The sequence below is a fragment of the Macrobrachium nipponense genome, chromosome 30 (genome assembly GCF_015104395.2).
Source record: "Macrobrachium nipponense isolate FS-2020 chromosome 30, ASM1510439v2, whole genome shotgun sequence".
In the NCBI taxonomy this organism is placed as follows: domain Eukaryota; kingdom Metazoa; phylum Arthropoda; class Malacostraca; order Decapoda; family Palaemonidae; genus Macrobrachium; species Macrobrachium nipponense.
The window spans coordinates 3489901-3504896 of NC_087218.1; the positions used below are offsets into that span (position 1 = coordinate 3489901).

General features: G+C 38.0%; 1 protein-coding gene across 7 annotated transcripts in view; it reads left to right on the plus strand.

Annotated features, from left to right (window-relative positions):
* LOC135202227 (monocarboxylate transporter 12-like) overlaps positions 1-11043 on the plus strand; it is a 549632-nt gene extending 538589 nt beyond the window's left edge. For all 7 annotated transcript variants that reach the window (XM_064231495.1, XM_064231494.1, XM_064231493.1 and 4 more), the window contains 5 exons: positions 1676-1817; positions 6754-6894; positions 7876-8050; positions 8444-8650; positions 9112-11043. In XM_064231495.1, the coding sequence (XP_064087565.1) occupies positions 1676-1817; positions 6754-6894; positions 7876-8050; positions 8444-8650; positions 9112-10040 (1594 nt within the window). In that variant the 3' untranslated portion in view covers positions 10041-11043. The remainder of the gene's footprint in view (positions 1-1675; positions 1818-6753; positions 6895-7875; positions 8051-8443; positions 8651-9111) is intronic.
* Positions 11044-14996: the final 3953 nt, after the last annotated feature.

Here is a 14996-nt window from a genome sequence, read left to right on the forward strand (position 1 = left end):
CCCAAGAGCAAATACGGACAGACTATACATAACACGAAAGGAAGGAGGGAGAGGACTACTAAGTATAGAGGACTGCGTCAACATCGAAAACAGAGCACTGGGGCAATATCTGAAAACCAGTGAAGATGAGTGGCTCAAGAGTGCATGAAGAAGGACTAATAAAAGTAGACGAAGACCCAGAAATTTACAGAGACAGGAGAAAGACAGACAGAACAGAGGACTGGCACAACAAACCAATGCACGGACAATACATGAGACAGACTAAAGAACTAGCCAGCGATGACAATTGGCAATGGCTACAGAGGGGAGAGCTAAAGAAGGAAACTGAAGGAATGATAACAGCGGCACAAGATCAGGCCCTAAGAACCAGATATGTCCAAAGAACGATAGATGGAAATAAAACATCTCTCCCATATGTAGGAAGTGCAATACGAAAAATGAAACCATAAACCACATAGCAAGCGAATGCCCGGCACTTGCACAGAACCAGTACAAAAAGAGGCATGATTCAGTGGCAAAGCCCTCCACTGGAGCCTGTGCAAGAAAACATCAGCTGCCTTGCAGTTAATAAGTGGTACGAGCACCAACCTGAAGGAGTGATAGAAAACGATCAGGCAAAAGATCCTCTGGGACTATGGTATCAGAACGGATAGGGTGATACGTGCAAACAGAACCAGACGTGACGTTGATTGACAAAGTCAAGAAGAAAGTATCACTCATTGATGTCGCAATACCATGGGACACCAGAGTTTGAAGAGAAAGAGAGGGAAAAAATGGATAAGTATCAAGATCTGAAAATAGAAATAAGAAGGATATGGATATGCCAGTGGAAATCGTACCCATAATCATAGGAGCACTAGGCACGATCCCAAGATCCCTGAAAAGGAATCTAGAAAAACTAGACGCTGAAGTAGCTCCAGGACTAATGCAGAAGAGTGTGATCCTAGAAACGGCACACATAGTAAGAAGAGTGATGGACTCCTAAGGAGGCAGGATGCAACCCGGAACCCCACACTATAAATACCACCCATTCGAATTGGAGGACTGTGATAGAGCTATAAATTAAAAAAAAAAAAAAAATTATAATAATAATAATAATAATAATCATGATAATAATAATAATAGGTTTCATCAACTGGAATATAATAATGATAAAAGTAGGTTTCATCTACTGAAATATGATATTTATAATTATGTAATAATAATATTAATAGCTTTCATCTACTGAATATAATAATAATAATAATTATAATAATAATATTAATAGGTTTCATCTACTGGAATATAATAATAATAATAATAATGATAATAATAATAATAATAATAATAATAATAATAATAATAATGTTAATAGGTTTCATCTACTTAAATATAATAATAATAATAATGTAATAATAATCTAACTAATAATAAGTGTCAACGATGTATGCCGTGTTTTTAATACTTCGATTTTCAGTTTCAGTAAAATAAGGTAAAACAAAGTATGAAGCACCATTGGCAACATGAATATTACTTCGCGAAGAGTTTCAGATCATTCTCCTATGCATTTTTTGTTTTCTCTCTGTTCAAGATTTAAACGACGTGTGTGTTTGTGTGTGTGTGTGCATTGAGGAAGTGATGGAAATGTGCACCTCATGATAATTATCATGACAATTAATAACTGCGAACTTTCCAGATCGGTGGGCTGGCGTTTGGGGCTGCAGGCTGTGACAGGGGTAGTGTTTACGAGTTTCTTTCTCGGAATCTTTTATCGATCTGCATCGCTCTATCACCCACAGAGGAGGGCCATCCTACATCTCAAGAACCAGAAGAGAAAGGTATTATATGTCGTTAGGAATGTGTTTTGTACCTCGTAGTAGTTTACTCTTAAGGAGATCACTGCGATACTAATAATCATACTTAATAATAAATAATAATAATAATAATAATAATAATAATAATAATAATAATAATAATAATAGTAAAAATAATTTGGGAAAACCCTCTATCACGAGATGTATATATAAAGCTTTGTAAAGTGTTTTTAAATTATACCCGAACTATACTATCTTTTTATGTTGTGGACCCCTTAAACAAAATAGTAATAATAATAAATCAATAATAATAATAATAATAATAATAATAATAATAATAATAATAATAATAATAATAATAATAATAATAATAATGTTTTTGAAGAAGACCCTCTTTTAGACAAATTCTGTTGAATAAAATGGCAGAATTCAGCGAATTAGTCTTATATATTATCTTTTCTATTTTTCTTATTCTTAATCATAAAACTAGAAAAGATAATATATATGATTAATTCGCTGATAACTGATATTTTATTCAATAGAATAATAATAATAATAATAATAATAATAATAATAATAATAATAATAATAATAATAATAATAATGTAAGCAGAAGAATCTTGCAAGCAAATTAAATTCAGTGTGGTTGCTGCATCAGCCATTTTTAATTTGTTTAAAGTTCATTTCATTATTTCTCATAATTGCTTTTTCACTTTATCTCTGTTTTGCCAGTAACTCTCCGGTGTGTCAGTCTTCCATAAGTGTAGAAGTAAATATTATTGATGTCATCATTTGTCATTATATCTCGGCTGCAAAGCATTAGTATTGTGCGAGGAAAGTTTAAGCCGGTGTTGAAATAAGGTGCGGGAAGTCCGGAGGCTCTGCTTAGGATGCTGGCGCCCAAAGACGAGAGTATAGAGATCATACTATAGACTGATCTCTTAACAACATTAGTCGTAGGTGTCGGAGAAGATTAAGTCAGCCATGTGCTGTTACGGGTTCTTGCTGCTCCTTGAGCAGCCCGTAACTGGAGCAATCTGTTAAGATTCTGGAAAATTGAGACTGGCAGGGTTACATGCAGCCCCTGTAAAACTTACAGTAGAAGAAAAAGTTACAGTCGCGAGTGTCACTCAAATATAAGAGGGCTGAAAAGGAAAATTAAAGCTTGTTGAGTTGAAGAAAAGATAAGAGGGCGCTGCTAAGGCAAAAATAAAATGGAGTTTCCATGTTCCAGGAGGACGACACGTTTTGTGTGATTAGTGCCCCCTTGGCTTGGGGTCGTGCGTGAGTGTGTGTCCCACGAGAGAGGACTGTAGAGTGTAAAGGTGTGCTTTATCTGGGAGGAGTTTAAGAGTTTGTGGAAGGCTCATACATATGTACGTTTGCTAGAATGTGTGCTGGTGACATGTGCAGGTAATTGTACAGCACATGAGAAGATATGTCTCAAGACAATGCAGAAGGTAGTGGCTGATTGTCAGCCAGAGCACCGTATTTGCAGTCTTTCTTCGTTCCAGATCAGTTACCAGATGCAGAGATATCCCAGTATTAGCCTGTGAATAATTACTGGGAGTTTATGAGCAGTCTGCTTGGTGACACCATGGTCCTTTAGATTTGAGCCGTCAATATACGAATTGACAGTTCTTGAGTTTTGTAGGTAGTACTGCCTTACTTAACTTTCTACCTGTGCTATGGCATAGTTTTTCGCCATCTTTTATAGCAGTGTGAGTGATGGGTACTACATCTTTATGTGTGCTTTGTTGCAGATGAGAGGACTTCTTGGCTAGGTATCAGACTCGTCATTTTCATGGATCTCAACATGACTTGGTATCCAGTTTAGGTTGACTTTCCTATCTGCAGCTTGATGTGATTTGGCAGTTGACATGATCGCTGTTATCATTGTCACATTGTCTTTAGGTTTGGGTGATTATAGTGCGAGCATTGCACCCTTGGAATCCATGTGGATTGTAAAGTGTCCTTGTTTATTGCACGAGTCTTCTACAGTTTTGAAGACTGCCATTAACCCTGCATGTAGAACTGAAGCATTGTGCAACAGTCTCCAGCTTCCTCTGGAGTTTTTGGCGACTGCTGCTGTTGCCAGTATTTGCAGTTCATCTGACCCATCTAATGTAATAATTGTTGTCCGCTGCTGTGCCTTTGATTGCCCCATGGGCCACTGCTTCCATGTGTATGCTGTACATTGTGCTTTGCTTGCAGGGAACACTTTTAAGTTATAGTGACCGGGTGTTGTGTCTCTGCATTCCTCCCTTGGAATGTCTTTCTGGAGATTTTTGGTTCTGGCCTGCATATCCAGCAGTTGCACGGTGGATAGTAGGCTGCAGCTAGTGTTTTTGGAGGGTCTAATTCCTCATATATGCTTATGCATGCCAGCATTCTGTTCTTAAGTAGACTTCCAATATAATTTTTCATAGCTTTGAACAGAATTGCAGCGGACTGGAGCTCTGTTTCTTTGAGGAAACATATTCTTGGCCACATAGGAGCCCCCAGCATCAGCCTCATAGCGTTCCTGGATGGCGTTTATGTGCTGCAGTGATCTTTCCTGAGATTTGTCAGGACTATACTAGTGTATTCATCCTGCACTCCGAACTTTGTATGTGGAACCTACTGAGTACATGATGTATGTCTTGTAGCTATGTGATCCTCTTTAGGAGGTTGAGGGCCATCCTCATTTTGTCTTGGAGGAGCTTAATTTTCTTTTAGGGAGGTAGAATTTTAGCTGTACAAGTAAGGACAGACCAAAACGCATATTCACATACATCATGAAAGAATATGAGATTTTGAGATAACATCCATGATGTGTTTTCATTTCATTTTTTTCTCTCTCTCTCATTCTCTGTTTCTCCTCATTTGATTGGTTAGATATTTTGACATGGCCTTGGAAACTGCCTTGAAATTATACAGTTTCCACTAAGTACCTTCAGTTCTTATGTAGTTAAAACTAACTGTTGATAATCTCATTTATGGGTGTTTGTCTGTGGCGTTACGAATCTTTTCATTTTCTCTCCAAACAGCTATCCGTAGCAGGGTGTGTCAGCTAAGTCTACGGGTTCAAACACTCACGTTTCATTTTCTAATTTTTAAAGTAAGCATGTTACGGAAAAACTAATTTAGCTTGATCTTTGCAGTCTGAATGGAAGGTGGTTGTATTAAGGTTTACATTTTTGAAATATCACTTGTTAGAAGCTATTTAGCAATTTAGAAACCATCTTTAATTTTCAATACTTATAGTAAATTGCCATTCATTTTTGTTGTGTAATGTCAGAGCCCCCTTTATTTTAATTTTTTTTTTAAATTATGAGAGATGAAAGGCTGAGGTAAAACATAAATTATCAGAAATGCCGTGAAAATCGCCTCTTGAGTTCGGTTTAGTCATTAAACTTGTATGTTGGTTTTAAGTGGTATTTGGTGAAATTCACTTATAGTCAATTCGTTTATGCAATGAAGGATGACTACGTAGATTGATTTTTCAAGAATAAGAATGGAAAAATTGGGTTGGTAGGTTAGTCTAACATGAAGCACTGAAGTATGTAGAGGGATGATATTTCTCACCAAACCCTGATGGCCACCCTGTGCCCCCTCCCCCCCTCGGTATGTAATTTCCTTTTTGATACCACTTGATGCTCATCATTATGACCTCAACGAGGTTAGTTAACTTCCCCTCCACCTCTTTGGCTTTCACACTGAAGAGCCTTTTAACCCACATATCCTCTTCCGGTTCCTCCTCTTAATTAAAAACACCTCGAATTTGTATTATTTATCTTTTTCTTACTGCCAAGAATTTTATCACGTATTCTTCGTATCTTAACGTTTCTTACCCTTAAACCCTTCTTCCACTTATCTCGAACATCTGAGTACACTCCACTCTTTGTTTCCTTGTAAGCGTATTCAGTATGCATGCTGTACTTCTACAAAAGGGATTTAACTCTTCAAGTGTATCCAGTGTCTATGCTTTACTTCTACAGAGTAGATTTAACTCTGTATTATCTTATTGAAGCCCCTGAGACTGCATATCCATTAAAATCTTTTCGATCTCATTCTCTTCAAACCCTAAGCGCCTCAGTTGGACGCGAGTTCGATTCCCGGACATTCCACTGAGGGGTGAGAGATGTGTATTTCTGGTGATAGAAGTTCACTCTCGACGTGGTTTGGAAGTCACGTAAAATCGTTGGTCCCGTTGCTGAATAACCACTGGTTCCATGCAACGTAAACACACATACAAACAATCTACAAGCTCTATACACCTTCCACGTAGCCCACGTCTTTTGCTATCGCCTATTTTGCATTCAGACGACCCAGCACTGTTATCCTTTCCCCATCCGGAACCTTAGCAGATATAAATTGGGACTCCCTATAAAACTCATTCATTCATATATTGTTTTTTATTCGTGAACTTTACAAACTTAGAATTAAAGCCTTTTAACTCAAGTCATTTGCGCTGAGTTTTCACCATGACAGTGAGGTGTGTTATAGTAGATTCGCATCACTTGTGCATTTGATGACTTGGCCAGTCCTTTACGACACTCCTGATTGGCTGTTGACAAATCAGTCACAGGGCTGAGAACTCTCAGTCTCTCAAGAGAGTTCACAGAGGCAGGATGTATGTTCCACCTCTCCTGAGGGATACGTCTTTCAAAAGTATCACTGAGGAGAGGTGGAACTTACTATATCCTGCCTATGTGAACTCTCTCGAGAGAGACATAGAGTTTCCAGCCCTGTGATTGGCTTATCAACGGCCAATCAGGAGTGTCGTAAGGGACTGACCTAGACAGCAGATGGACGGGTGATGTGAATCTACTATAGTCATCTCGTATAAGTAGTAAAATAAGAATTTGGCCCACTTTGATCGATGTACTTCATTGATAAGCAGATTTAAGTGTAAAAAGATTTTGTCCTTTGGGATCTTCTCTAACTTTTGTCCTTTTTCTCCGACTTCGATCCTTAGCAAGTGAAAGATAAGAAGAAGCAAGACTCCGAGAAGCCGCCCTACTTCGACCTGAGTTGCCTAAAAATTCGATCGGTTCAAATCCTGATCTTGACCTCCGCCGTCATGTCTGTGGGTTTATACACTCCTCTATTCTACCTCGTAAGTATCTGTAGTGTGTATTACCGTGTTTTGATCGAAGTATACGAAAGTATTTGGCCTCAAAGTTGTCGTTTACTTTATTAGACCAACGAAATATTTCTTTTACTGCTCTATTGAATGGTTATTTTTTTAATAGTTTCGGGTTTTTTTCTGGAAGAGTGGGAAATTCTAAAAATGATTTGGGTTCATATTAGCTAGGGCATCCTTTTTGAGTTTCTACAATGATCAAGTTTATTCCTTAAATCGTTTATGTACAGTTAACAAAATGCTAATTGTTTGTGTTTTCGTATGTATATATGTATACTGATTTTTCTCTGCACATTCCTTTCTTTTGTGCTTATGGTAACGGGGTGTTTCCAAATGTGTCAGAAGTCCCTTTACATAACTAGGAAGCGCAAAGGTATTGCATTAATATATTCTTACATTATTCCTTGTATTTCTCTTTTATCAAATATATTTTACAAGGAGGGAAAGTTTTGTTAACAGAGAGACACCCACAACAAGGATTATTCTCAGATGGAAAGTGATTTTTACCAACCTAGGACATTACCTTATAAATGTTTCTTATCCTTTTGCTCTTTTTCTTTCCTACCATATTTTTACAAACTTCTTAGAGTCTGTAAAATATTGAGTACCTAGGATACCACTTTCTGCGCCCTTTTGAATACCACTTTGAGACATTTCACTTTGACTTCTTTCAAACAATTAACGGGACAGAGGAACCATTTGCATATTCATTATCAGAGCCCCTACTTACTAGCCAGGGGCTGAAAAGGTAAACAAAACGTGTGATTTCTGCTTGTCGTGGATACATGAGGCCTCCCCTGTTTCGTTTGCAGCAGAAGCAAGCAGTTACACTCCCACGACTTGGTCCTGCCCGGGGTGGTAAAGGAAATGCCAGACCTGAACCAGAAAGAGGGCAGGATATTCTTAAAACCGCCACTTCTGCTATTCATTGATTTACCAACTTTTCATTCACAGATTTTAGGGGGCCAACGAGAAGGATTAGAAGATTCAGCCTTGATCTTACTTCAGACTTTCCTTGGGTTTGCATACGCTCTCGGTTGCATAGGATTCGGTCTGATTGTGGTGCGACAAAGTGAGGAATGCATGATATCCCGCCAGTACTTATGCCAGACATCTCTCTATGGACTTGGTAAGTCGTTCTTTTCCTTGTATCACAGAATCTCCAACAACCTTATGATTTTAAAGGCTTGAGTAATTGTTTCATTTGCAGTTAAAATAGTTCTCTTTGGGTGGATGAAAAGGGGGAACCTCCCGTTGTCATTGGAGTTGATTTGGAGAATCATGCAATAGGTTTTTACTAATATTTGTCCTGGATTCAATGAGTTACTGTAGACTGAAACTTTATTATTCATCCCTTATTTTTGTTTCAGACAGAGTTAGTGTGTGTGCAAGCCTGTGCGTATGAGAGAGAGAGAGAGAGGAGAGAGAGAGAGGAGAGAGAGAGAGAGAGAGAGAGAGAGAGAGAGAGAGAGAGAGATGAGTATATTTCTGAACTAATTCCTCGTTAATCTCTCTGGAACAGGGGTAACTGTGCTGGCTCTGACTGCAGTGAAAGGTTATTATGGGTACGTGCTCTTCATGTGGTTGTACGGTCTTCTTTTAGGAGGAGCTCACTATGCTTTCCAGATGCTGACGCTGGAAAAAGTCAGAGCGAGGCACTTTTCCAGAGCTTGGGGATTCATCCAGGGAGCCACGGCCATTCCCATCTTGATTGGTGTACCCATTACAGGTAATTTACTGGTTGCAATACCTCACTCACCTGATTTATCACTGTAAAATATTGGCAACTATGACCATTCGTTTTTCACTCGGTTTCATGTTTTTGTATGAATAATTATAAGCGATTTTCTTACTTACAAAGACCAGTATAGGTACTTCATTGGTTGCAATACCTCACTCACTTGATTTATTATTCTGTAAATAAAATATTGACAACTATGACAGTTCATTTTCAAATATTGACAATTCCTTTTTCACTGTCTTTGTATGAATAATTATAAGGATTTTCGTACTTGCAAAGAACCATTACAGGTAATTTACTAGTTGCAATAACTCATTCACTTGATTTATTATTCTGTAAAATATTGACAACCATGACAATTCATCTTTCACTCCAGTTTCATGTTTTGTATGAATAATTATAAGGGATTTTCGTACTTACAAAGAATTTTTTCTCTATTTCTTCGTCAGGTTATATAAATGAAAGCAGCAACAAGACGGGATACTTCTTTGCAAGTTTCTTTGTCGTGACTGGAGCCTCCTGCTTGTTTCTACTGAGTTATTTCAAAGAGCGCTTAGCGAAGCAAGACATCAGTGTATCCTTCACAACAGTTGATTCCCATTTGTCCCATGAACCGTATGCTCTTCCCCTTGAGAATGGAGAAGGGGGAGGAGTAGGAGGAGGAGGTGGTGCAAAAGGAGGAGGAGGAGGAGGAGGTGGAGGAGGAGGCAGTGGTATGAGCAACACTGTCAATAAGCCAATTATCACAGTTGGTGGTCCAATCACTAGTCCAGTTTGTACCTGTGGCATGGATTCAGGTGTTCCTCCTTCAGTGAATAACCCACACAATCCATCTGGTTACCAGCACTACAACAATAAACTAGGCAAGACTATATCCTTTGCAACCTCTGTAGATGTGATGGAGCCGCGCCTCAAACCAGAACTCTTGACATGTATCTCAGAGGAGGGTTTGCTAGATCACTATTATGATTACGTAGGTGATTGTGTTGATACTTGTAAGAATATAGATCAGTTCTTCTCTTACAATGAATGTGACGATGGGATGGATTTCCCTTGCGTGGACGACGAGCAGGACGAACATTTGCTGAGGCGATCCCACCATTCTACCCTACCCAGCCACCCAACGAGCCGTCGCCTTCGACAATCCAGTGGTGTGAGTTTTAGTGAGCCGGAAGGTCTAGCTAGGTTAGGGCAGGGCAACGGCGTTGGGTACGGGGGCTCATCTGCGATGGGCATGGGATTCGGCATCAAAAGGCACTACCCTCTGTATGAATGCCACGTCCCCTCGATCCCCCGCCCACCTATACTACGAAGAGTACCTACCAAAAGACCTGGACGGTCTATCACTGTCATAGAAGAGATGACAACTTCCGTGTAGCCTCGGAGGCCTGTCACGACCGCTATCCAGACCACATCACCCGCACATCACAACACAAATTTACAGTGTCACCAATATTATGATGCTCCTGAATGCTGTGCCGACGCTCCCCAAGTTAGGGAAGAAGTCTATCATCCTGACCAGCGTAGTTTCATACATCAGGATTGCGAGTGTTATGACAAACCTGTGAGTCATAATCGATCGGCATCTGTCAGAGTGAAATCCAACATCTAAAGCAAAGGTGCAAGTTACATATACAACTATATATATATTATTTTGAGACGAAGGGAAATGACAGAAAACACAGAAGAGCAAAGCTGTTCGTGGGCTTATTCCACTTCCCTGTTCGCTCTCAAAATAATGAATGTATACACACAACTTTACATAATACAAACATATATATTTATATCATTACAAGATAAAAGACAACAGGAACCAATCAATAAATAAATAAATAAATACATTCTGGTCGAGGAAAAACTCACCAGATCTAAACAAACCGAAGGTCTTCCCTTGATATCCTTCCATGAATTACATACAAACAGTATTTTGGAGAACTTTTGTACATTCGTGAGTCTCGTAGCATCGACGCCAGTGTCTTGTAGCTTGATTGATTGATGGTTTGAGAATCACCGCTTGTTCTTCAAGTTCTTGCTAACATTCATCCATTCACTTGGTCGTGATAAGGCTTCCCAGTACAGTATATAAATATATATATAGTTATTTAAGTCCCAGGTGGAATCATTTGAAATAACTCATTTAAAAAAAAAACAACTGATTCCAAATGGTTTGGATACCTAGGCGTAAGTTCACTTGTTATGATTCACCGTATGAACATTTTTGTATATAGGTAGAGGAGGAATATACTACTTTAATAAAAATGTGTTGTAAGATGACGACAGTGTTATTTATTTTTTTGAGTTTTAAGATTCTATTGTACGTATGTGTCCTGTAATATGCTCCTGATTTGTAGCGAAGTAATGAACCTAATATAATATAAAGAATGTACTTTCATATATATATATATATATATATATTATATATATATATATATATATATATATATATTATACCTATATATCCAATATATATATGTATATATATATATATATATATATATATATATATATATACTATATATGATACTTATATATATATATATATTATATATATATATATATATATATGTATGTATGTATGTATGTATGTATTAAATACTCTGTATCAAATAAATGGTAGTGCCATTGTTGAACAGGATACAAGATGTATGAAATCATTTAGTTTTCTTTGTTTTTAAAGAAAAATCGTACACAGATTTTTGTGAATTTGAGATATGAAAAAATGTAGAGAAAAAAAAACAAGAACGACAAATGTGACGAGGTGATTTTAATAACTAATGTTGTAGTAACTGTGCGTAAATATTGATTGTCATGTGTGTATAATAATTCAGTGGAATTTTTAATATTCATTGGACAAAAAAATGTTTTTGTAAATAGACCAAATAGAAGAGGTGTTGAGAGCATAATACCGGTAATAACTGACAGAGGAGATTCAAAACAAACAATTGATTGCAGGTATGCGTGCTAGTTGAAATAATAGAGGGTTCATGAGAGGAGATTTCACAATGAGACGCACACATACGTTCGTACACAACGATTTTGTTTTCGTGTCTGTGGAAATTATATCTCTTTTTGGGGTCTCGATATGTAAATTACAGAGTCGCTCATGATTATGGCGTAACTGTGATAATAGAAAACTAAAATGTTTCAGAAAGACATTTGTTTGCATTTTCCTTTTGTACTACATTTGAGTTGTGAAACAGAGTCAGGTATTTTGCTTGAAGGATGTTTATCCCAAGATGGGTTGTTTGTGATTGTTTACAAATTGAATGAACTCCATTTGCATTTACATGTATCATATTCGGTTCTATTTGCTTTATAATTTCACTCTTGAATTATCAGGTTGTGAACCATCTTTGTGAGTCAGTGGGTATTGCAAATTATTGTGAAGTGGATGGGTGATAATCAAAGATTTAGAGTTTTTACCCCGTCTTCTACTTCGTGGAACACCTTAAAAAGGACGAATACCCTGTTCTGTTACTTTGAGAAGAATGTATAAGGTTACGTTGCATAAGAGGTGGCTATTCTCATTTCTTTTCATTGCCATGCAATAATAACGGTAAGGTATGTTTTAGTGACACCAGGAATGTCTTTACCTGAGAATGGATAAATCACTTATCAGCAATCTTCAACTTATTTTTGCCCCATTTCAAAAATAGCCGTTGTAACATCTCCACACTGATGACTATTGAGTCTAAAGAACATTCCAGTCAGTCAGTCAGTCATTGGCGGGCTTTGGAAGGTGAATCAGCATTTCGAGTTTTATAGTACTGTAATCAGTTTGTAAATAATCCGGTCAAGTGTAGTATGTGTTCATCAAGATATCAACTAAAAAGCTAACATAGATGGAAGCTATGTTGACATTATAAAGGTGATACAGCAATCTATAAATATATCATCAAAGTTGCAAGTTTTGTGTCCGTTTTCTTTCAGTCAAAGGTAAGTCGTTGCAGCTTAATCAAAATGAGGGAAAGCGGGAAAGGTAAGTAGCCAGAAAGAAGACAGGGGAAACTTGAATGAAAAGCACTTCACCAATGACTGGTTTCGTGTATATCCCACTGTTGACGTGTACTAGGCCTAGACCTTGAATCTCTCCCCTGCCGTACAAACTGAATTGGAATTCCTTTCCACCAACTTCAGTCAATATTAAGCGCCTCACCTGCGTGGTTGGTATGGTGTTGGCGTCCCACCTCGGTGGTCGCGGCCATTCCATTGAGGAGTGAGCGATGCGTATTTCTGGTGATGGACGTTCACTCTCGACGTGATTCGGAAGTCACGTACAGCCGTTGGTCCCGTTGCTGAATAACCACTGGTTCCATGCAACGTAAAAGCACCATACAAACAAAAATCAGTTAATATTTGTATTGCTTCTTCTTCTTCCCAACTATCCCTATTCGGGGTCGCCGTCTTTTAATGGGTGTCTCCCATCTACCTCTGTCCTGTGTCATTTCCTCCCGTACTCCCTTCTCCCTCATATCTCTAATGCAATCTCTGGTCTCAGGTCTTCCTCTCCTTCTTGTTCCATCCACCTCCATGCCCATGACTTCTCTTGCCATCTATCAGTATTTGTATTGCATTACCCCTAAATTCCACTTATTTTGTTTCATCCTCTAACGTGATCTTTGTAATTTTCTACCTCAGTGCAAAGAAATCTCTGTATTGGAGACTTATGGTTCTACATCGCACTGGGGTGGATTCCGTTCCACCCACTCTGATTAGGCAAGTATGGAGATTTGCCATTTCCACTACTTTCGTGGTAGGACTCGTTTTTTCAAGTAAAGTGCTTCTTAAGTGGTTACTTATATAAGAGAGGTGTTTATTTTTCACATGAGAAAAATCTACGTTGCAACGGCGAGTCTGACTCAAAGAATGGCATGTGTCCAGATTGCAATATATGTCGACAGCCCGGTCTCCATCTGACCAGGTTACTGAATTTTTTTAAAAAGTACATTTATTAGGAAATATACAACAAAATGCGCTGGAATCGGTATACTTTCCATAAATCAACGTCATAAATAATAATATTGACATAAGTATTATAGCATACCATGAAAATACACGAGCACATAGAGAAATAACAGCAGGGAAATATCGGACAGCGCTTGGTAACACCTCATGGGTCTAGTATACTGTTAAGTAAATGTAACGTTTGTTATAGTTTGATAACGGATTTTAAAGTAATTCGTAAGACAAAAATTAATTTTTATCCGACTTAACCCCCTTTTTTATACTGAAACAGCGATTTGTTTCCATATAGCATTTGTTGATTACTACTCAATGTATATTAACTACTAGAACGTAGCACTCACGATATACAGTAATGTTTCTATATCGTGGTAGCACCTTGTTGCCTCATTCATAATTCCTACTTTCGTTATATTACAATATGCAGATCATAAAATACAGAGATACTGATACATATGCAAACACATTTTATTATGTCAGTTTTACATTTATTCGCACTTATACTGAGGCCTCAAAGATCTAAAACGACCGGCTCAACCGTCCTTTTAAACCTAGTGACGTCACACGACTAGCCTCCTAAAATTTCTGTTTCCTTGAAGTTGTCGTCTAGTGACCGTGTTGTTGGAAAACCGAAAGTTGCCGGCTTCAGAATCCATAATTTTTATCTTTACGAGAAAATTGAATTTCGGTGGCGTTGCAGTCCAAACTTTCCAAAGACTGCTTTAAATTGCAAAGGCAATTGCACATAGAAAATAAAACGTTAACATTCTGAAGTTTCAGAAGGTTGAGAAGGAAAATGTGGCGCAGGACTACTGCAAGGGAACGTTTTGCTACTAAAATCAAGAATACTCTGGTGAGTTCTGAATGTGAGCATAGTCAGGATGTGCGTACAGTGAAAATTCATGCACAGCAGCTGAGCTATTGGTCTTATGGTACCTATACCAGGTTGTGCAAAGTTTGTTTTGATATAGTTTTTTTCATTTTTTTTAATGTCTGGAGATTGCGTTTTCGATTATATTTACGATGTATATTTAGGGCAAAGCAAGGTAGAGAATGCTGAACCAATATACAAGAAACTTCCAAAAGATTAAACCAGAAAACCACGGTTTCAGAGAAGATCGTAGAAACTTCGTAGCGAACAATCTGATAAGACACTCGAAATCGACCAATGTAATTCCAGGTAGGCGTGGATTTCGAAAGGGAAATCTTGCCTGGCCAATCTTTTACACTTCACCCAAGACATAGTACACAAGACGTACTCTATCTGGATTTCCAGAGGGCATTTTGCAGTGCTCAAAATATATTCATAACAAAATTAAGGAGTCTTAGGAATTAGCTTATAGACGAGCTCTAGAGAATACTGGGCAAGTAA